The sequence below is a fragment of a genome, unplaced genomic scaffold, assembly GCF_019419815.1.
Source record: "Pyrus x bretschneideri cultivar Hongxiangsu unplaced genomic scaffold, Pyrus_bretschneideri_v1 Contig45, whole genome shotgun sequence".
Taxonomy (NCBI): Eukaryota; Viridiplantae; Streptophyta; class Magnoliopsida; order Rosales; family Rosaceae; genus Pyrus; species Pyrus x bretschneideri.
Window position 1 is genome coordinate 3,402,224 of NW_025999779.1, and position 21,584 is coordinate 3,423,807.

General features: G+C 35.5%; 2 protein-coding genes and 1 long non-coding RNA gene across 4 annotated transcripts; all 3 read left to right on the plus strand.

Annotated features, from left to right (window-relative positions):
• The first annotated feature begins 1,917 nt into the window (after positions 1-1,917).
• On the plus strand, positions 1,918-7,829 carry LOC103934039 (probable WRKY transcription factor 26). 2 transcript variants are annotated; one of them, XM_009343748.3, is made up of 7 exons: positions 1,918-2,477; positions 2,643-2,726; positions 4,004-4,441; positions 4,522-4,653; positions 4,843-5,570; positions 6,547-6,705; positions 7,121-7,829. In XM_009343748.3, exons 3-7 carry the CDS (start codon positions 4,223-4,225, stop codon positions 7,293-7,295), a joined length of 1,413 nt encoding a protein of 470 aa, XP_009342023.2. In that variant the 5' UTR covers positions 1,918-2,477; positions 2,643-2,726; positions 4,004-4,222; the 3' UTR covers positions 7,296-7,829. The 2 variants fall into 2 exon arrangements, with proteins under 2 accessions (XP_009342023.2, XP_048423515.1); XM_048567558.1 differs by lacking the exons at positions 1,918-2,477; positions 2,643-2,726 and adding an exon at positions 2,775-3,882.
• A 4,694-nt stretch (positions 7,830-12,523) lies between these two features.
• On the plus strand, positions 12,524-14,727 carry LOC103934028. Its single transcript, XR_007252070.1, has 2 exons — positions 12,524-12,996; positions 14,171-14,727. It is a non-coding gene; the product is annotated as an uncharacterized LOC103934028 (long non-coding RNA).
• A 3,136-nt stretch (positions 14,728-17,863) lies between these two features.
• On the plus strand, positions 17,864-20,866 carry LOC103934014 (probable serine/threonine-protein kinase PBL7). Its single transcript, XM_009343718.3, has 5 exons — positions 17,864-18,198; positions 18,793-18,983; positions 19,272-19,461; positions 19,569-19,960; positions 20,125-20,866. The coding sequence occupies exons 1-5, from the start codon at positions 18,078-18,080 to the stop codon at positions 20,410-20,412; spliced, it is 1,182 nt and encodes a 393-aa protein (XP_009341993.1). The 5' UTR covers positions 17,864-18,077; the 3' UTR covers positions 20,413-20,866.
• Positions 20,867-21,584: the final 718 nt, after the last annotated feature.

Here is a 21,584-nt window from a genome sequence, read left to right on the forward strand (position 1 = left end):
TTCCACTCTAAAAGAATGGAAATCAGACTAAGCCACCAAGCGAGCTAGCCATAACTAAGTATCAAACTCAGCACAAATATTATACGTCATCGCAATCAATGTGGTGAAACATGAAATCTCTCACTTACAAGTGAGGAAAAATACTACTATATCGTAGTATTAATTGCACAACATAAGTATAATAATTATTTTAATTCATAACTTCCTTGTGTTTGTTAGCACATACAGAAGAAAAAAAAGAGTTAGTTCCACATTAAACTTTATAATCTAATAACTGAAAAGTAAAAATAAATTCATAACTTTCCTTGTCGTTGATTCATGATTTCTCTGTTCCAAGGCATTTAGGGATAAATGTTTTTGAGATCAACGTCTCCTGATCTATACTCTAGAAAAATCTCTACTTGTCACACCGATGTATGCTTTAGAAAATCTCTACTTGTCACACCCATCTATGCCTCACCTAACCCTCCCCTTGTGATTTTCCTACCCATACCTAACTATCTCTCACTTTTCATATAGGAATGTGCTATCCACACATCTCATTTTACTTCTCACACACCTTTTAATAATTTCTATCCGTTGATCTTTTTTAATTTATCCGATCTGATGCCTGAAAAGTAAAAAGATGTGTGAGAAGTGAAATGGATTGTGTGGATATTACACCCCTTCATATATATGGTCTGGCAAAAAATCTTGGATGCTCTTGTCCGGTGTTCTTGATGTTTTAACTGTTAGCTTTTAATTTTTTTTGTGTTTTTAAACCAAAATCTAATAGTTAAAACATCCAAAATATTGGTTCTCTTGAGCACCCAAGAAAATCCTTATGTTTGGGTCGAATAATCTTAATATGTAGGGAATACAGAACATGGTAATCAATCTATTTTTAAGGCTTAATTGTAGCAGTGGTCTTTGTACTTTACCCTAGTTTAATTTTAGTCCCCGAATTCTCATAATTAGCTTCTTTTGTCTTTGAATTTAACAATGTGATGCAACATCGATCCTTTTCACTAACGCCGTCTTTTCCCCCATTAAATCTAGGGGTATATTAGGAACTTCAACTTAAAACTTCAAAAAACAATAAAAGAAGATAAAAGAACAAATGAAAATTTATAAATTAATATCTAAAACTTGAAACAAATGAAATTTAAACTATAAAAATACAAAATGAAAATAGTTGGACTTTAGCAACTTGTAAATATTAGGCAATGTGATTTCAAAGTTGATAGGAGATCAAACTGTAGTTGGACTTAAACAACCTAACAAATGACATATTAACTAGAAAAAAAAATCCTTTGTATTCAATTTTCTTACACAAAAAAATCTGATATTTTTAGATTTTTTTTTCTCTCTCATTTCTAATTTTAAATTCATTTGTAGTCATGTGAGATGAAATTCCTAATATACCCCGAAATTTAGAGAAAATATAGACAACATTAGTGAAAAAGCTAATGGTACAACACATTGCTAAGTTGAAGAACTAGAGAAATTACCATAAAAGTTTAAGAACTAAAACTAAACTAAGATTAAAGTTTAAAGACTATTGCTATAATTCGGTCTCATTTTTAATTTTACATTGGGGATTCTTAGGTGGCATTTTGTATTATTTGATCCCTTAACAATAGAGAGGTAGTAATCACAACAAATCTTTCAAAATTACCCTTTCGTCCTACCATTTCCCCTCATCCATATTCAACATCCACGGCTAATCAAGTCATTTTGACTCACCAATCAGTATCACCATTGCAGGACCCCCAAACTTTACTAGGAACACAGCAAATCCAACATTGCCACGTGTCCTGGTAGATGACAGTTTCCCAAGTAGCTGACGGCATTAGGGCTTCAAGTGCATTGTAATTTCTATATCATTACAGGTCCCCCCCAATATATGAAGGGATCAGAGAGTCAAAGAGAAAGAGAGACGGTTAGTTGGACGTACCACCGCCTCCCTCTAGGGCTTCTTCTTCAACCCAACAGCAACACTGCTCCCTCGCTTTTATTTTTGAGTTCTACAAGAATAAAACAACTAAATTAGGAATAAAAATAAATAAAAAAAAAAAACCCAATTTTCAGTTTTCATTTTTGTTCACAGTAGAACCCATTTTCGCATTTGCTAAATACCAGATTTTGAAACCCAAAGACTCAAACTTTATTACAAAAATATTAAAATATAGGTGAAAAAACTATTGGTTTATCCTCAACTTTCATTTTTCGTGTCAAAGTGGTGGAATTTTGTTGCAGAAGTCTCTCTCTCTCTCTCTCTCTGTCTCCCCATAACACTGTTCAAAAAACTCTTGGGAAGTCCAGCAGTAGCACCAGTGAAAACGCTGCGTTTTGGTGCATATGCAGCAGCAGTTCGTACTTGGCTTCTAAAAAGACAGACGCAGCACTCCTTTTGCAGGATTAATCCTGATTTTTGTTTTCATAAGCTGTTTCTGCTTTCTCTGTCTCTGTCTCGATCTCGATCTCCATTCTCCAAGGTAAAAGCTCTGGTTTTTACGTCACGTTTTTTATAATTTATAATTTTTTGTATTTTTCGAGCTCATTTTTTTTTATAAATATTTTTAATTATTCTATTTTTGGAGCTGAAATTTTTATTTGTTTTCTTTTCTTTTCTTACAAATTTTGGTGGTTGTGCAATGCAGGCTGAGCCAAGTGTTATAAACTTGGCTTATTTAAGATTCAGTGGACCCAACAGATTTCAGGGTTTGTGAGTTGAAGCCATTCAGGTCAGTTGCTGCTTTTGTTCTGCAAAGAGTTTTAGTTCTTAGAGTTTCTGGAATTTGTTGACTAGTTTTAATTTTTTTCAATTTTACTTTTACCTTACCTCTGAAGGTCAGTGCTAATCTGCATCTTATATTATTTTCTTCAAAATCTGTGGCTTAAACTTTTTATATTGAGATTAATTTCTTGTTCTTATACGTTTGTTGGAAGAAAATTTGTTGGTTTTCAATTCTGTGTTTCTGCAATTTCTTCGATAATTTGGAGAATTTGATGCGTGTGTTTATTAGATTTATTTTTGTTTTGATGTTTTTAATTCATTCAACTTTCTCTTGGAAAGAAAGAAAGAAATTATTTCCGACTTGTGGAAAGGTTATATGATTGGGAAAGTAAGATTACAATCTTGTCCGCATATGGTTGCCCTTGTCACTAGTAGGGTACTGAACATGTCATGGTTTGATATGTGTGGTTCAATATACGAAGAGAGAGGATTATAATTGCTTCAAGTTTTAATGTCGAGTTCGAGAGATTTCGTATATAAAATTAAGTGGTTAGTTGAGATATTACCGATCTTGTTAGTTCGAAGAGGAAGATGTGAACTTGGATAATATGCTTATCTTTTGATAAACTGTTTCATGGATAGTGAAAAAACAGTCTCAAACAACGATTTTTACAAAATCAAATACATTATGTTTTCAACCGTGGCCGTAGAAAACATGAAAATGACATGTCAGAGACCACAGTGTTCAGGAGCTGTATTTGGTATTGCCAATTCTATTCAGTGTTCCATCTTCGCTGTTTGTTTTTTCTATGATGTGAATGCTCTCGTGTTCTAGCAGGTTGTTTGTTAGCGCATAATCTGTTTTTGATAAGTTATAAGTGGACTAGATTGTACAATTGTTCCTCGACTTCAATGTGCAACCTTCGTCGGTTATATCACTAAGTTGATGGAAAGAATTCCTAATCCCGGTCAGCTAGTGAACACATGTGTTAGGAAAATCGAAATCTGTATGCTTCCCTTTCCTACTCAAATTATGCATCTTTGAAATGGCAATGAGAATCTGAGAGTACAGGGACTCTTCTGCAATTATTTCCCAATTCCCCAAATCCAAATCCAAATCCCAAATGCTCTGTCTTGCTTGATAATAAATGCATTAAGCCAAGGTTTTACCTTTCAATTTCTGTGATTTAGTAGAATGATATACTCCTGTAAACTCCTTTGACTCTTCGTCTTGTTAATTTGTTATTTATCTTAGTATTTCTATATAATCCCGGTCTCATGCAGGTTTGAAGTCGATTGAACTTTGCACATCTTGAGCCAACATGGGCAGTAGCAGCTCCTCAAGTGTCGGTTAATTACTATTCTTTGTATTGCTTTCTGGAGAAAGATGTACAGAGTATTCCAGGCATAAGATTATGGGACTTCCATGTTTTCATTTAGCTCATGCTAGTACGTCACACATAAAAAATACCTAGTTGGAACATAACATAATCATTAGAAAAAATGGATATTAAGGAAGCAGAGCGTGTAGTTATAGCTAAACCAGTTGCTTCAAGGCCTACATGTTCCACCTTTAGGTCCTTCACAGAGCTTCTTGCAGGAGCTATTGATGCCTCTCCCTCTAATGTATCTTCTGCAACTGCTGTTTCTGCCATCAGACCAAAGACCGTGAGGTTCAAGCCATTGGTGAATCATGCTGTTGATGGATTGGTTTCTTCCCAGGTGATCTTAATTCTACTAAAAAATGATTGTTCCTTTTGAAAAGTTCTTTAGCTCTGACTGTTTGTGTGAAAAAATTTCAGGCGGATATCTCTGGTGGAGCACATAGACATTCATCGGAGAAGGTTTCGAAACGAGATAGCAGATCAACTGTGGTATATAAACCATTGGCGAAAGTTGTTTCAAGGGCAACCGTTTCTGTCTTGGCAAATATGGTCAGTGGCTAGATATTGTGTGTTTGCAATTTAATTGAACATTTCTTTTTCTAGTAACATGTATGTGTTTCCTCAGTACTATCTTTGGTATACTGAATAAACGTGTAAAGACATGGACTTCCGAAAATGTGGTGAAACTTTTGAACTCGAATTTTGAAACTAAAATTCCTTTTTGTTCATTCTTACCAGGGAAACTTCAATACCTGCCACCAATCTACACAATCATCAGTTAATGCGGATGTTCTACATCCAAATCAAGATAAAAGCTTTAGATCCCAAAGCATAAATCTGCGCCATAATAATCCATCATGTGCTGAGACAAATCAGACAACAGAGCCTCCGAAAATAGCCTCGCAAAACATGGAAGAGGATCAAAAAATTATACCATCCACAGCCAATACTGATAGGCCTTCTTATGATGGGTATAATTGGAGAAAATATGGACAGAAGCAAGTCAAGGGAAGCGAGTACCCCCGAAGTTACTATAAATGCACGCATCCAAATTGTCCTGTGAAAAAGAAGGTAGAACGATCTCTGGATGGACAGATCGCTGAGATTGTCTACAAGGGTGAACACAACCATTCGAAGCCTCAACCTCCAAAGCGTAGCTCATCAGGGACGCAAGGGTTAGGCGTAGCCTCTGATGGAACTGGTCAAGATACCAACAACAGGTTATGTAATAGTCATCTTAATGAAAGAAATGAAGGTTCGGAAGGTAGATTGGAAGATCAGAATGAAGTTGGACTGCCGGTGCATTTTTACCAAAGCAAAGCTCTACTACGTTATGATCCCCTAGCCAGTGGAGGAATAAATGCTGGTGGTGCAACTCCTGATAATTCTTGTGGTCTTAGTGGAGAATGCGAGGAAGGAAGCAAGGGGCTTGAAGCAGAGGATTGTGAGCCTAGAAGTAAAAGAAGGTAAGATGTATCGTTAAACGAAAATCAGAATCCTATACTTTGGATTAGCTATGCAAGCTTTACTCTGAAAAGGTGGTGCACTTTACTACAACAACAACAAAGTCTTATCCCATTAAATAGGGTTGGCTGTATGAATCCTAGAACGCCATTATGCTCGGTTTTGTGCCAAGTCTTCTATTAGATCTAAGTACTCCAAGTCTTTTCTTAGAGTCTATTTTCAAGTCTTCCTAGGTTTTCCTCTACCCCTTTGGCCCTGAGCCTTAGTCTCATAATTGCATCTTTTAACCGGAATGTCTGTAGGTCTTCATTTTACATGTCCAAACCACCTTAACCGATTTTTTCTCATCTTATCTTCAATGTCGGCTACTCCTACTGTACCTCGTATATCCTCGTTCCTAATCTTATCCTTTCTCGTGTGCCCACACATCCAACGAAGCATTCTCATCTCCGCTACATTCATTTTGTTTACGTGTTGATGCTTGACCGCCTAATATTCCATGCCATAAAACATTGTTGGCCTTGTTGCCATCCTATAAAATTTTCCCTTGAGCTTTAGTGGCATACAACGGGCACACAACACACTCGATCCACTCTTCCACTTCAACCATCCAACTTGTATTCTATGGTTTAGGTCTTCATCCAATTCTCCGTTCTTTTGCAAGATAGATCTAAGATAGCGAAACCGTTCGCTCTTTAGTACTTCCTGATCTCCAATACTCACCCTAACTCATCTAAACCTCCGTTCCCACTGAACTTGCACTTCATGTACTGTCTTTGAAAAAAATAATTATTATCATCGTTTGTTATCTGCTGGTTTGTATCCATTTTCTTGCCTCTTCCCTTCTCCGTAGTTGACCTTGACTGTTTGGATTAAAATGCGATCAAAATATCTTGATTCTTGATGAGCTTTTCTATCATAATACTCTCTGTTCAAGGTTAATGTTATTGACTATGTTTAACTATGATTTTCCTTCAGAAAAAGTGAGAATCAATCCAATGAAGCAGGGATATCAGGGGAAGGTGTCCAAGATCCCCGTGTTGTGGTGCAAAGTTCAGTTGAATCTGATATGACGGGTGATGGCTTCCGCTGGAGGAAGTACGGGCAGAAGGTTGTTAAGGGGAATCCATATCCCAGGTTAGAAAGAATGAATAATTCTTCTTCTTTCTTTTTTTAGTAAATGTATCCACACCTCTTAGAGCCATTGGCTAATATTCCTCTTGCATACGTGCTCACCTGTCTCATATGTCTACCTCAAGCTCTTAGTCTAGTGATTTTTTTTTGTGTTGTCGAATGAGGTTTCAAATCTGAATCCCCCATTTTTGTTGATTAAAAAAAATAGGTAGGGAATTATCCTGGTATTCCGAACTCAAGACATTACTTTTTAGAATGAGGTCCTAATCAAATATATAACCAACCTCTATGGATTGTGTTAAGATTCAGTTGATTACGTTGTTCATCAACTGCTGTTTGCATTCATGACATCTGCAATGGGACACAAGGTTCGTTGTGGCTAGCTGGTGCTTACTCCATAACTTTTTCGATCTTGCAGAAGTTACTACAGATGTACCAGTCTCAAATGCAATGTGCGTAAGCATGTCGAAAGAGTCTCGGATGATCCCAAAGCTTTCATCACAACGTACGAGGGAAAGCACAACCACGACATGCCACTGAGGAACGCAAACACAGGAGCATCCGAAAAGGATACAACTAAAGAAAAGCCATGAATGAGTGATAACATCGAACTCAAACTTTGGCATTAAACTGTTTCAACCTCATGTTTTGTCTGACAGAAATGTCAGACGGGCTCGGAGAAAAAATCAGACACCAAAAATAATTTGCTGCAGTGATTCTGATTCCCACCTTGGATGGTCTGATCTGCAATGCTAATAATTTCACATGGGAATCTCTTTGATGGCTGCTTGATGGATTTGGAGACATAAAATGGTGAAAATATTTTTGCTAATTTTCCCTCCTGTTGCTGCTTCCTTCAATTAGCACATCAGAGTATTACATTTTTTTCTTTTCTTTTCTATTAATTGTAATCCACTGGGAAATTTCACATAACAAAACTTTGTTAGAAATGTTAATGGCAGTGATTAGGTTGATGACTCGATAATACTCCTCCCAATAAGCACAAGGATGATAGAGAATAAAGTTTAAGGATCATTCAATTCCCAGTGGGTAATACTTGTGTGTTATATTTGTTATTAGATTATGTTGTAAACTATAGCTTTGAAATTTTGGATGCTTTTAAGCAATATTGGGGACGGGGGATTTAACTCGAACCTTGGTGTCCGAGTGAATGTTTCTAATCACTTGAGCTGCAAACCCTTTACAAATCCAAATTCATTCCCTCTATCGATCCACTATCTTCTCTCTCTTACCTTTGTCACTGCCCTTTTTTCCTTTTTAAAAAATTGTGAATACTTTAAATAATTTTGAATTTATACTAAACAAGTTTTGAAGTGTTATTAAAAATTGTTCTTGAGGATGTTCTTAAGAAATATATTTGAAAAAAAAGTTGAATTTTTTTTGTAGGATACCAAGCGGGTCTTAAGTTTCATATCATCCAAAGCTATTAACTCTACGATATGAACTTGGATCATCTTGTAGAATCGTAGATCATGTCTCAAACAGAAATTAGGCCAATAGTACTTAGAGACTCCATTTTCTATCAGTAGTAAGGTAACGATTTTCGCCCTCTAATTTGATCAATTTGCACTCCGTTGGTAGTGAACACTACTTAGCTCCTGAGTTAAACCTCCTTGATTGTCAATCTACACTTCGCCGAGTACACAAAATTGACTCATTTAAAAGCATAAAAGTAAAGAGACTCCTCAAAACTCCTTTCCATAATCAAAATACTTAAAAAAAACACCATTTTGATGAAGAAAGAACTCAGAATCCAACCGTTATTGCACTTAATATTAACCCTTGATAAGAAATGACCTTTCCTGCACAATTCAATTTTGAAGTGTTTCTCACTTATATTTGTGGAGATATAAATTAACCAAATTCAATAGAAGAATGACACGTGGACAATATGCTCAATATGACAATTTTTTCCTTAACGTTATGAGTAGACCATAAAATTGCTCTAAAGAAATAAGACGTAATCTACTCTAAAGTAATGAGATTTTATGCCATTAACGAACCATGGGCTCTGTGGGAGCAACCAACCCCCTTCAACATCTCATAATGTGTTCTACGCTGTTGAAAGCTAGATCCATAGAACAACTTTCCTTGTCTGAGATATCTCATGTGAATGAGTTACATGAGCATGTCGCCCATGACATACCTTATGGACTCTTTGGACTGCTAATAATACGTACTATCAGTGGGCCATACACAGTCAATGGTGTCAAGGCACCGACTCTTCAGAGTCTTCCTTTGGGTGTGATGCGCATCTATGCTCTTATCGACAGGGACCTTCATAACTATTAGCTAGCAGGAATGCAGTGACTGGCCTACGTATCAAGGAATGCTTAGTATGCTCTGCAGTTTCCCTTTGCAGCTGCCTGCTAGGGTTTTTCCTATAAATAGTCAAGTCAAAAGGACGAAACGGTAACTGCCACTTACTACTCAGATATCTCTCAAGTTTTATTTTCTCTCTATTACTTTTCTGACTTGAGCATTATAGGCTCTTTGGCAAACACCCTTCCTTTTTTTCAAAGTATTCATAAATTAAGCTAAATGTATTTGTTTTCTTATAAGTAAACTTTTGTCAAATCAATCGTGTACAAAAATTTTATCCACAATATTATAGTTGTTATTAAATGGTTAACAAAAGTTTTTTTTAACGCGTACCAAACTCTAATTTGTGTACAAATACTTAGATTGATTTTTCAGCTGAACCACAGGAAATGTGACACTTCAAGTCTTCACGCTTGCTGATTGATCTACAATAAGCTTAGATATTTGGCCCACGCCCATCTTGGATATTGTAACGTAGAATTCAAACCGACATTTGACCACCACACTACTTTTCATGTGTCACCTTTTTCCACCACTTAATTTTAATCACTCTTTGGAAGTTTTCTGTTGTCCTAACCGTAACTCACGCATCCTTTGCCTTTGCTGGTATGTTACGGGTTCATATTAAATTGTCAATTCATTATTCTTCAAAATTTTTTGATGTTTTGGAGTATGGAATATTTGAAGTGTTGTAATTTTTAAATTTTAATTTTTTATTTCCAAATAAACATCTAACAACGAAAACATTAGGAGCATCCCATACTTTGAAGTACTGTAAAAAAATCTCATTTTTCTTTGGTCATTCCGTCACTTCATGAGGAGTCAGTTTTTCATTCCTGTAAATCATTGTCTGACCATATAGAGAGAGAGTTCATAAAGAAACCGCAAATAGAAATTATTTTTACCTGCATATTAAACTGTGATTAACATGAATGCAGAAACGCCTACTTCCATGACAACGAGTTAGGTAATATCCTTTTTTACGTTGCAGGCTTGACTTATTAACATGATTCTGCAGCGAACATGGGATCAGAGGTATTCTTTGTACTCTTCAAAAAGTTATATAAGAAGCGTCTGCGAAGCCATAATTTGTGGGAGGAGTCCGGACGGTGACCCACCAAGGTCAAAGGTTTATGAATTTGTGGCATAAATAACTTCATTGAGAAGACCAATATTTGCATTCGCACTACACACCACACCATGCCATCTGGAACTTCTTGCGTGACTTGGTCCATAAAGTCAATAGTCCCTAAGAACAAAGAGATATAATCTAATTTATGAAGACTATATATTCTAATAAGATGAGTGATTAACTTATTTCTTTCTCGCATGGTTTTGTAGTTATAGAGATCATGGAAGTATTTGATTCACGGTATATGTGTTCTGTTTTTTGAGTTTCGTAATTGTCTAATATGATATCAGAGTTTTGATCTTGTGGTTATAACTCATCTCGATATTTGATTCATGATTTGTGAAGTTTTTTTTAGATTAGTGGTTGTTTAGCATGACATCAAAGTTCCTATTTTTAGAGATCCTTGATTTTTTATATACATGCACGCGAGAAAGGATTTTAGATTTATATACCTTGTTGACCTATCCTTCCAATTTAAATTTTGGAGTTCGGCTATCTCACCATATATAACCATAAAGTTATTCTTTACTAGCTACTTAGTATTACGGTCTAGTGATATTCCTCTTTACTTGTAATTAAGAGGTCTTAAATTTGATTCTCACTAAAAGTGAATTTAAATCACATTATTATGATTTCCTCACTCTAGTCCTTATCCTACTTCATAGTATGATTTTTTTTATTTTTTATTTTTATTTTTATATAAGTGTTATTGTACATTAAATTATCTCATTACGGGACAAAAGATTCAAACTGTTACAGAAACTGTTTAAACCAAATTAACTTGACTAATTGAATTATAATATCCAACTTGACTAAATTCAAACCTATATGTATAATATGTTCTTTTATTACTATTTCTCTCCTTCAATGACAAAAAGAAGAAGAAAGTTTATTCTTTGTCAAAGTTTTAGAAAGAAGGTATTTTTTTTCTTTCTATAATTTATAGGAATACTTTGAATATATTAAAAGGAAAATTAATGAAAAATGTTTGAAAATTTTGAATTTTAACGATAAGGATAAAATAAAGGGTAAAATGAATAGTATCATGATTGACTTTTTAGTATAAAAATATTGTTTTTCGTTAAAATAAACAGTACCGAAAATTTTTTTGTTAAAGTTTTGATTATTAAACCCTTGAACATTGAGGAAAAGATCACATAAATCAAAGAGCACCTCCAAACATCAATGGAAGCCACATATCAAATGATATACAGTCTTTGTGCTTTCTACGATGAAAACAAGACTGTTGGTCAAAACTTTTACTACTGTGGAAATGTTGACTTAACTTTAGCATAATTTAAGCAGCAATCTTTTAACTAAAAATATATGAGTATTGATCTCTTAACTTATCAAAACGTGTTGTTATAGTCATTTTCGTAATGGTCTTTCAATTTTAACTTAATTAGAAAAATGGTCCTTCAACTTTAACCTAATTAAAGCAATGGTCCTTTAATTTTAACCCAATTGTAGAAATAGTCTTTCCAACATGACTCAATTTAATGAAATTCTAAAGGAGTTGATGAAAAAAACTATAACTGTATGTTTTGATGAGATAAGAGACCAATAATCATGAATTTTTAGTTTAGAAACTATTACTCTAATATGATTAAAATTAAAGTACCGTTGTTATAATGTTCACTTTACCTAAATTTAGTGTTAGATTCTCAAATATATCTCATACCACCAAAGCCAAAAAAAATAAAAATAAAAAAGCCAAAAATCAGAGTTCGTGGAATCGAAAATGTGCTTACTTCCAAGTTCCCAAACAAGGAATTTATATAATATAAACGAACGTGACCAACACCATCAAATCAAAGTCACATAAAAATGCAATTCTATAGATTTTATATTGAGCATACAGTGTGTACCAAATGGAGGGTCCTAAATTAGCCATTTGTGACCGGCTGTGAGCTTTTGACTGACTAAAAATTGAAAGGAAAAGTTAAATAAACTCCACAGAAAGTTTCCACACACTTAACACAGAAAGTCTTTTGTGAGATCTAAGTATTCCAAATCTTTTTTTAGAGTCTTTTCAAGTCTTCGTAGGTTTTCCTCTACTCTTTTGGCCATAAGCCTTAGTCTCGTAATCGCATCTTTTAATCGGAATATCTGTAGGTCTTCATTTCACATCTAAATCACCTTAACCGATTTTCTGTCATTTTATCTTCAATATCGGCTACTCCTACTTTACCTCGGATATCCTCGTTCCTAATCTTATCCTTTCTTGTGTGCCCACATATCCAACGAAGCATTCTCATCTCTGCTACATTCATTTTGTGTACGTGTTGATACTTGACCATTCAACATTCCATGTCATAAAACATTGCTGGCATTATTGCAGTCCTATAAAAATTTTCCTTAACCTTTAGTGGCATACAACGGGCACACAACACACCCGATGCACTCTTCCACTTCATCCATCCAGCTTGTATTCTATGATTTAGGTCTTCATCCAATTCTCCGTTCTTTTGCAAGATAGATCTAAGATAGCAAAACCATTTGTATCCATTTTCTTGCCTCTTCCCTTCTCCGTGGTTGACCTTGACCGTTTGGATTAAAATGCGATCAAAATATCTTGATTCTTGATGAGCATTTCTATCATAATACTCTCTGTTCAAGGTTAATGTTATTGACTATGTTTAACTATGATTTTCCTTCAGAAAATGTGAGAATCAATCCAATGAAGCAGGGATATCAGGGGAAGATGTCCAAGATCCCCGTGTTGTGGTGCAAATTTCAGTTGAATCTGATATGACGGGTGATGGCTTCCGCTGGAGGAAGTACGGGCAGAAGGTTGTTAAGGGGAATCCATATCCCAGGTTAGAAAGAATGAAAAACTCTTCTTTCTTTTTTAAGTAAGTGTACCCATACCACTTAGAGCAATTGGCTAATATTCCTCTTGCATACGCGCTCACCTGTCTCATATGTCTACATCAAGCTCTTATAGCGCGTTTATTAATCCGTAATCAAATTGAAAGGAATTGAATTGAGGAGGAATTGAAATGAGGTGAAATCAGAATCAGATTCCTGTTGAAGTTGTTTACTAAAATTGTCCGGAATCGGAATACAATTCCATAAAACTGTTTACTAATTCAGCAGAATTGAAATATAAAGTAGTATGATTACTAAAATATCCTTGTCTCAAATAAAATATTTTACGTACTTTTTTTAATAAAATTTGACATAGTATATAATAGTAAGAAAAAATTAAATTGCTTTTTTATTTCATAGACATACTAAAATGATTTTGCTTTTTTTTTTCTTTATAAATTTAAGTATTGACTTTAATATCTAAATTTTCTCGCTCAAGTTGTAGTTTTTTCTCTTCGGCATATGTATGGAGTTGTACATAATGTGAATGAGCATATAATTATGCTTAATGAGCTAGAAGGACATGGAAAGAAATTGTTAGGAGCATTTTCAGAAAAATAAGTCTAGGGTTAAAATGATAATCTTGGAAATAATTAAAGTAAGTGAGGGCATAAAGGAAAAAAATTATCATTCCGATTGCTTGGGCAATCCGGAATCCAAATACCTTGTATATGTTAGGAATCCAAATTCTCCAATTTCAGGAATTGGATTCCATATTTTGTGTTGGCCCCACGCACTTTTGATTCCTCCCAATTTTAGTAAACATAGTATAATCCATAATCGGAATTTGATTTCTTATTCTCATTCCGATTACGGGTTAGTAAACGCGCTATTAGTCTAGTGATTTTTTTTCGTGTTGTCGGATGAGGTTTCAAATCTGAATCCCCCATTTTTGTTGTTTAAAAAAAATAGGTAGGGAATTATCCTGGTATTCCGAACTCAAGACATTACTTTTTAGAATGAGGTCCTAATCAAATATATAACCAACCTCTATGGATTGTATTAAGATTCAGTTGATTACGTTGTTCATCAACTGCCGTTTGCATTCATGACATCTGCAATGGGACACAAGGTTCTTTGTGGCTAGCTGGTGCTTACTCCATAACTTTTTCGATCTTGCAGAAGTTACTACAGATGTACCAGTCTCAAATGCAATGTGCGTAAGCATGTCGAAAGAGTCTCGGATGATCCCAAAGCTTTCATCACAACGTACGAGGGAAAGCACAACCACGACATGCCACTGAGGAACGCAAACACAGGAGCATCCAAAAAGGATACAACTAAAGAAAAGCCATAAATGAGTGATAACATCGAACTCAAACTTCGGCATCAAACTGTTTCAACCTCATGTTTTATCTGACAGAAATGTCAGACGGGCTCCGAGAAAAAATCAGACACGGAAAATAATTTGCTGCAGTGATTCTGATCCCCACCTTGGATGGTCTGCTCTGCAATGCTAATAATTTCCCTTGGGAATCTCTTTGATGGCTGCTTGATGGATTTGGAGACATAAAATGGTGAAAATATTTTTGCTAATTTTCCCTCCTGTTGCTGCTTCCTTCAATTAACGCATCAGAGCATTACATTTTTTTTCTTTTCTATTAATTGTAATCCACTGGGAAATTTCACATAACAAAACTTTGTTAGAAATGTTAATGGCAGTGATTAGGTTGATGACTTGATAATACTCCTCCCAATAAGCACAAGGATGATAGAGAATAAAGTTTAAGGATCATTCAATTCCCAGTGGGTAATACTTGTGTGTTATATTTGTTATTAGATTACGTTGTAGACTATAGCTTTGAAATTTTGGATACTTTTAAGCAATATTGGGGACGGGGGATTGAACTCAAACCTTGGTGTCCGATTGAATGTTTCTAATCACTTAAGTTGCAAACCCTTTGCGAATCCAAATCCATTCTCTCTTCCGATCCACTATCTTCTCTCTCTTACCTCTGTCAGCTCACCAAGGAGTTGATGGAAAAAAAAGTTGAAATTTTTTTTTGTAGGATACCAAGCAGGCCTTAAGTTTCATAGCATCCAAAGCTATTAACTCTATGATATGAACTTGGATTATCTTGTAGAATCGTAGATCATGTCTCAAACATAAATTAGGCCAATAGTACTTAGGGACTCCATTTTCTATCAGTAGTAAGGTAACGATTTTCGCCCTCTCATTTGATCAGTTTGCACTCCAATTTATTTTGTGCTTCGATAATTGAGCAAATAAAGGAGCATCAAAGCATAAAAATAAGGAGAGGGTGCAAATGGATAGATTTAGAACGTCAAGAATCGCTATTCTTACTCCTTAGTAGTGAACACTACTTGGCTCCTGAGTTAAACCTCCTTGATTGTCAATCTACACTTGCCGAATACACATAAGTGACTCATTTAAAAGCATGAAAGCAAAGAGACTCCTCAAAACTCCTTTCCGTAATCAAAATAATTAAAAAAACACCATTTTGATGAAGAAAGAACTCAGAATCCAACTGTTATTGCACTTGATAAGAAATGACCTTTCCTGCACAATTCAATTTTGAAGTGTTTCTCACTTATATTTATGGAGATATAAATTAACCAAATCCAATGGAAGAATGATACGTGGACAATATGCTCAGTATGACAATTTTTTCCTTTAACGTTGTAAGTAGACCATAAAATTTCTCTAAATAAATAAGACGTAGTCTACTCTAAAGTAATGAGATTTTTTGCCACTAACGAACCATGGGCTCTCTAGGAGCAACCAACCCCCTTCAACATCTCATAATGTGTTCTACGCCGTTGAAAGCTAGATCCATAGAACAACTTTCCTTGTTCAAGACATCTCATGTGAATGAGTTACATGAGCATGTCGCCCATGACATACATTATGGGCTCTCTCGACGTACTGTCAGTGGGCCATACACAGTCAATGGTGTTAGGGCACCGCCTCTTCGGAGTCTCCCTTTAAGTGTCTTGCGCATCTGTGCTCTTACCGACAAAGACCTTCAGAACTGTTAGCTAGCAGAAATGCAAAGATTGGCCTACATATCAAGGAATGTTTAGTATGCTCTATAGTTTCCCTTCGTAGTTACTTGCTAGGGTTTTTCCTATAAATAGTCAAGTCAAAAGGATGAAACATGTAATAGCCACTTACTACTCAGATATCTCTCAAGTTTTATTTTTTTCTCTATTACTTTTCTAACTTGAGCATTATTGGCTCTTTGGCAGACACCCTTCCCCTTTTTTGAAAGTGTACGTCAATTAAGCTAACGATATTTGTTCTTTTGTAAGTAAACTTTTGTTAAATTAGTTGTGTACAAAATTTTTATCCACAATATTGTAATTGTTATTAAATGGTTAACAAAAGTGTTTTTTTTTAACACGTACCAAACTCTAATTTGTGTACAAATAGTTAGATTGATTTTTAAACTGAACCACAGGAAATGTGACGCTTCAAGTCTTCAAGCTTGCTGATTGATCTAAAATAAGCTTAGATAATTGGCCCATCGCCCATCTTCGATATTGTAAATGTAGAATTCAAACCGACATTTGACCACCACACTACTTTTCATATCTCATCTTTTTCCACTTCTTAATTTTAATCACTCTTTGGAAGTTTTCTGTTGTCCTAACAGTAACTCACGCATCCTTTGCCCTTGCTGGTATGTTACGGGTTCATATTAAATTGTCAGTTCATTATTCTTCTAAAATTCTTTGATGTTTTGGAGTATGGGATATCCGAGGTGTTGTAATTTTTAAATTTTGATTTTTGTATTTTCAAATAAACATCTAATAGCAAAAACATTAGAAGTACCGTAAAAAGTCTCTTTTTTATTTTTTTTTCGGTCATTCCATCACCTCAGGAAGAGTAATTTTTTTGTTCTGTTAATAAGATTAAAATTAAGGGACCGTTATTATAATGTTTTCTTTACCTAAATTTAGCGTTAGATTCTCAAATATATCTCATACCACCAAAGCAAAAAAAAGAAAAAGAAAAAAAAAACCCAGAGTTGGTTGAATCGAAAATGTGCTTACTTTTAAGTTCCCAAACAAGGAATTTATATAATATAAACGAACGTGACCAACACCGTCAAATCAAAGTCACATAAACAAAATGCAATTCTATAGATTTTATATTGAGCATATATAGTGTGTACCAAATGGAGGGTCCTAAATTAGCCATTTGTGACCAGCTGTGAGCTTTTGCCTGTGACTAAAAATTGAAAGGAAAAGTTAAATAAACTCCACGGAAAGCTTCCACACACGTAACACTATTGCAAACTGCTACACCGTTGGATGGATGAGCCCAATAGTTGAACTTGCACACACCTCTCTCGGATTATATATATTTTCTTTTTATTATAACTGGTATTCCATACCAATACGTGAGAAGAGAAGAAGTGAGAAGTTTAACTTAGAGACGTAATGCGTTGAAGATATTTTAACTATCAGCGTAATTTATAATTGATTAGTATGTAAATGATCGACATCGTTACTCATATAAGTTCTTCCGATTAAGATTATAAATATCTCAACGTAAGTGTTAGACGACTATTAAAACTGTATCAGATTTGTAATTATTTTGTATATCTAAACAACATTATTACCTATATTATTAAATCTAAAACGCGACGGTGATACACGTATTCCCTCTCCTAAAAATCAAAGAAAGGCTCAATCTTCTCCGTCCATTTGGCCCCCACATTTTTCAGCTAATTGAAAACAGTATCCCTAAGCGAGGACTTTCGGAAAGGAGACAAGATGATTTTTATTTATTTATTTATTTATTTTTATTTTTTAGAGAGAGAGAGAGAGAGAGAGAGAGAGAGAGAGAGAATATGTTGTAAAGTTTCAAGCTTTTCAATATACAAGTTTACAAGCTCTCGCTATCTGAGTGAGTAGCTCGTGCTGGGTTTTGCTTTTTGGGGAGTTGGGGGGAAGTTTGATTCTTTTTATCTTTCAAAGAGTCTCCGCGGATAGTGCTTTTTCTAACTGCTGCTTTTCTCTTTTGAGTCTCTTTGGCTTCTCAAACATTAGATATAAAAACATGGGTTGGATGATGATTCCCTGTTCTGGTAATTCCAACAGTAAAGCAAAAACCAAGAAGAAAAGGAAGAACAAGATTGAGTTGCAGGAAAAGCCACTTGATCAGATCAAACCCACTTCAGGTACTTGCTGGTTAATCAAAATTTACCTCAATTTGTGCTGCTGGTGATTAGCAGATGAATTTACTGGCTTTGTAATTGTTTTTACCCATCTGGGGTTTCTTTTAATTTAGTGGTAGAAGCTTTTAGATAGTTTCGTATGAAGTTTAAGGTCCAAGGGGGGGGAAAATTGATGATTTGATTGCTTGAATAATTGTTTTATTCAGTTTTTAGTATGCAGATTAGTGCCTTTGAGTAGAATTTTTCAAATTTTGAGATTTCTTAGGGATTGAATTTGATACAGGATGAACTGTTGTTGTAGTTAAATTTGATGAATAAATTTGAATTATGATGTCGTATCATGCAATGCACTGGTATAGAAGGCATCTTTGTAGCATTGTATTGCTGTTTTCTTGTCAGAAATGCAGCTTATACTCCTGGTAATGCATATAGGATTGTTTTCGGTTAGCTTGGCATCATCCATAAAATCCCGCTCAATCTTTGTTTCAATTAAATTGCTATTTTTGTTGATAAGTTTACAGGTCTGGTTGTTTTCTCCAGAAATCCCTAACACTTTTATCTATTAAAGGTCTCACTTTCTTTTCTGTGTTTGATTAGGTTTTTCAAAGACTAATTCCATCTTGAGTGTCAAGGAGGATCCGAAAGATGGGGGGTCTGATCACATTGCAGCACAGACTTTTGCATTCCGTGAATTGGCAGCCGCAACTAGAAATTTCAGGTCAGAATGTCTATTGGGTGAGGGTGGATTTGGTCGAGTATATAAAGGACGTTTGGAAAGTACCAATCAGGTTAGTCATGGTTATCTTTTTATTTCATCAAAACATGAAAAGCAACTGGAAAGGTTTTGTATGTGCTTTGCACATATATGTTTGTGTAGATATTTTCAAGGCTGGTTTTTTTTCTTTTTCGGGTGGGAGTGGATTGGGGGATGATTATTTTGAAGTCAATTTCTTCATAAAGACTACTGTTTGCAAACTATGTGATGAAGATTCTAGCTTAATAGGAGATTGAACTTCTAATATGCATCTGATGTAGTTGGTCGTGGAATGTGAAACTTATTGTTGTGTTTGGTGTAGGTAGTAGCTATCAAACAACTTGATCGTGATGGATTACAAGGGAACAGGGAATTCCTTGTTGAAGTGTTGATGTTGAGTCTTCTTCACCATCCCAATCTTGTTAATCTTACTGGTTATTGTGCGGATGGAGATCAAAGGCTTCTCGTTTACGAATATATGCCCCTAGGGTCTTTGGACGACCACTTACATGGTATCTATTATCTTTTGCATTAACTTCCAAATTTCAAATGCTTCTTAACCTTTAATGATTCTTTAGTTAGCTTTTCAGTGGAACTGGTTCATAATCTTGATTTGCAGATGTATCTCCTGGTAAGAGACGACTTGATTGGAATACACGAATGAAAATAGCTGCTGGAGCAGCAAAGGGATTGGAGTATCTACATGACAAAGCAAGTCCTCCTGTTATATACAGAGATTTGAAATGCTCCAACATATTACTCGGTGAAGGATATCATCCAAAGCTGTCTGATTTTGGTTTAGCCAAACTTGGGCCTGTTGGGGATAACACCCATGTATCTACAAGGGTTATGGGAACGTATGGATATTGTGCTCCAGAGTATGCAATGACAGGGCAGTTGACTCTTAAATCAGACGTTTATAGCTTTGGCGTAGTTCTTTTGGAAATTATAACAGGCAGGAGAGCGATTGACAATACCAGAGGTACAGGAGAACAGAATTTGGTTGCATGGGTAAGAAATTCCATTCTGTTCTGGAGTTCATATTCTTTTAAGTAACAAAGCCTTTTGAGCTCTTTCATATTCTTAATAATATGACTGACCATCAATAACGAATTCTGCAAAATCAAAAGTTATTCTGATATTTAACATTCATATGTTACTACTTTGTTTTGCAGGCAAGACCCTTGTTTAAAGACCGAAAGAAATTTTCACAAATGGCAGACCCAACGCTCCAGGGTCAGTATCCCCCAAGGGGCTTGTACCAAGCTCTTGCAGTTGCGGCAATGTGTGTTCAGGAGCAGCCTAATATGCGGCCAGTTATAGCTGATGTCGTCACAGCTTTGACTTACCTTGCTTCACAGAAGTATGACCCTGAAACGCAGCCAGTCCAAAGCTCACGTCTTGCCCCTTGTACCCCCCCTAGAACCAAGAGGGATAGTGAAAGGAAAGCTCAATTGTGGTAATGGACACGCCAACTATCACAAGGTTATGATAATACCTGATAGATGCTCTTACGGGTATGGAGTCTGAGCTAATATTTTTTTGCTGATGATAACATGCCCTCAGACCCTAATTCTGAAAGTTTCTTCCCATCTCCACGTCGTGTCTCATCATCAGAAAATAGTTTTCCTCTTCGTTTTTTTTTCTTGAATATATAGTTAGAATGCTGTATTATATCTTTGTGTGCCTTCGTGCGGTGATTTTTCGTTTGTATTTTTACATTTTTATTCTTCAAATATCTCTATAGATCCGGTAGGTTTCGTTTCATACCACCCTCTTTTTAAGTTTTTCAGGGCTATAGTTCTGCTTTGTTGTGTAACATGTAATTTTCAATTTTCAAACCCTGGCAATATTGCTTTGTATTACTTTTTTGTCTTTTGCTGATATGGAAAGCCTGTGAATGCTTGGAATGAGAAATGTATGTAAAATGTAAATGGATGCATGAACTTGGCTTAGAGTGCAATCCAAGTTTTACAAATAATACGCAAGATTTACATTTCGATTGACTGCAAACTTACCTCTGTCGCGTACGATTATGCTTATCATTTGGAACTCGAAACTCGAGTAAGAGTTTCAACCTGAATCAGTTTCCGAAAACTATTTATGTTACTTAGAGTAGGAGTTTCAACCTAAATTTATCTCTGTCGGAATGCTGTTTTCTGGACTATGGGAGCTGCAGTTTGGTCTTCATGAGGCTCCTGAAAATGCTTTACTAATTTGACGAAAATTATAAGTTGCGTTGGAATTGAGAAATTTCCGTGGAGTTCATAATTGCATAAAAGGAGTCAAAGTAGTGGCTGCGGCGCGTCGAGGCACTTCTTCGACGGTCCCCGTCTGCCCCGCCTGCCGGCCCGATCTGAAGAATTCATGGACTGGCAGGTGGACGAGACAGAATGGGCGGGCACTACAAACCAAGCCTAGTTCTCGCCGATAGGCGCTGGTAGCTTGCTTCCAAGCCCTGCCTTATATAAAAGTTGTTTGTTGTCATGGCCCGAAGGAGACTTAAGCACTTGTACAATGCTCAAGTAAAAATGCTTTACTAATTTGACGAAAATTATATGGTGCTCTGGAGTATTTTAACATTTAGGTCTTCTTTTGTGGCCAAGAATTTAACTGTAAAAAATCTGAAGTATAC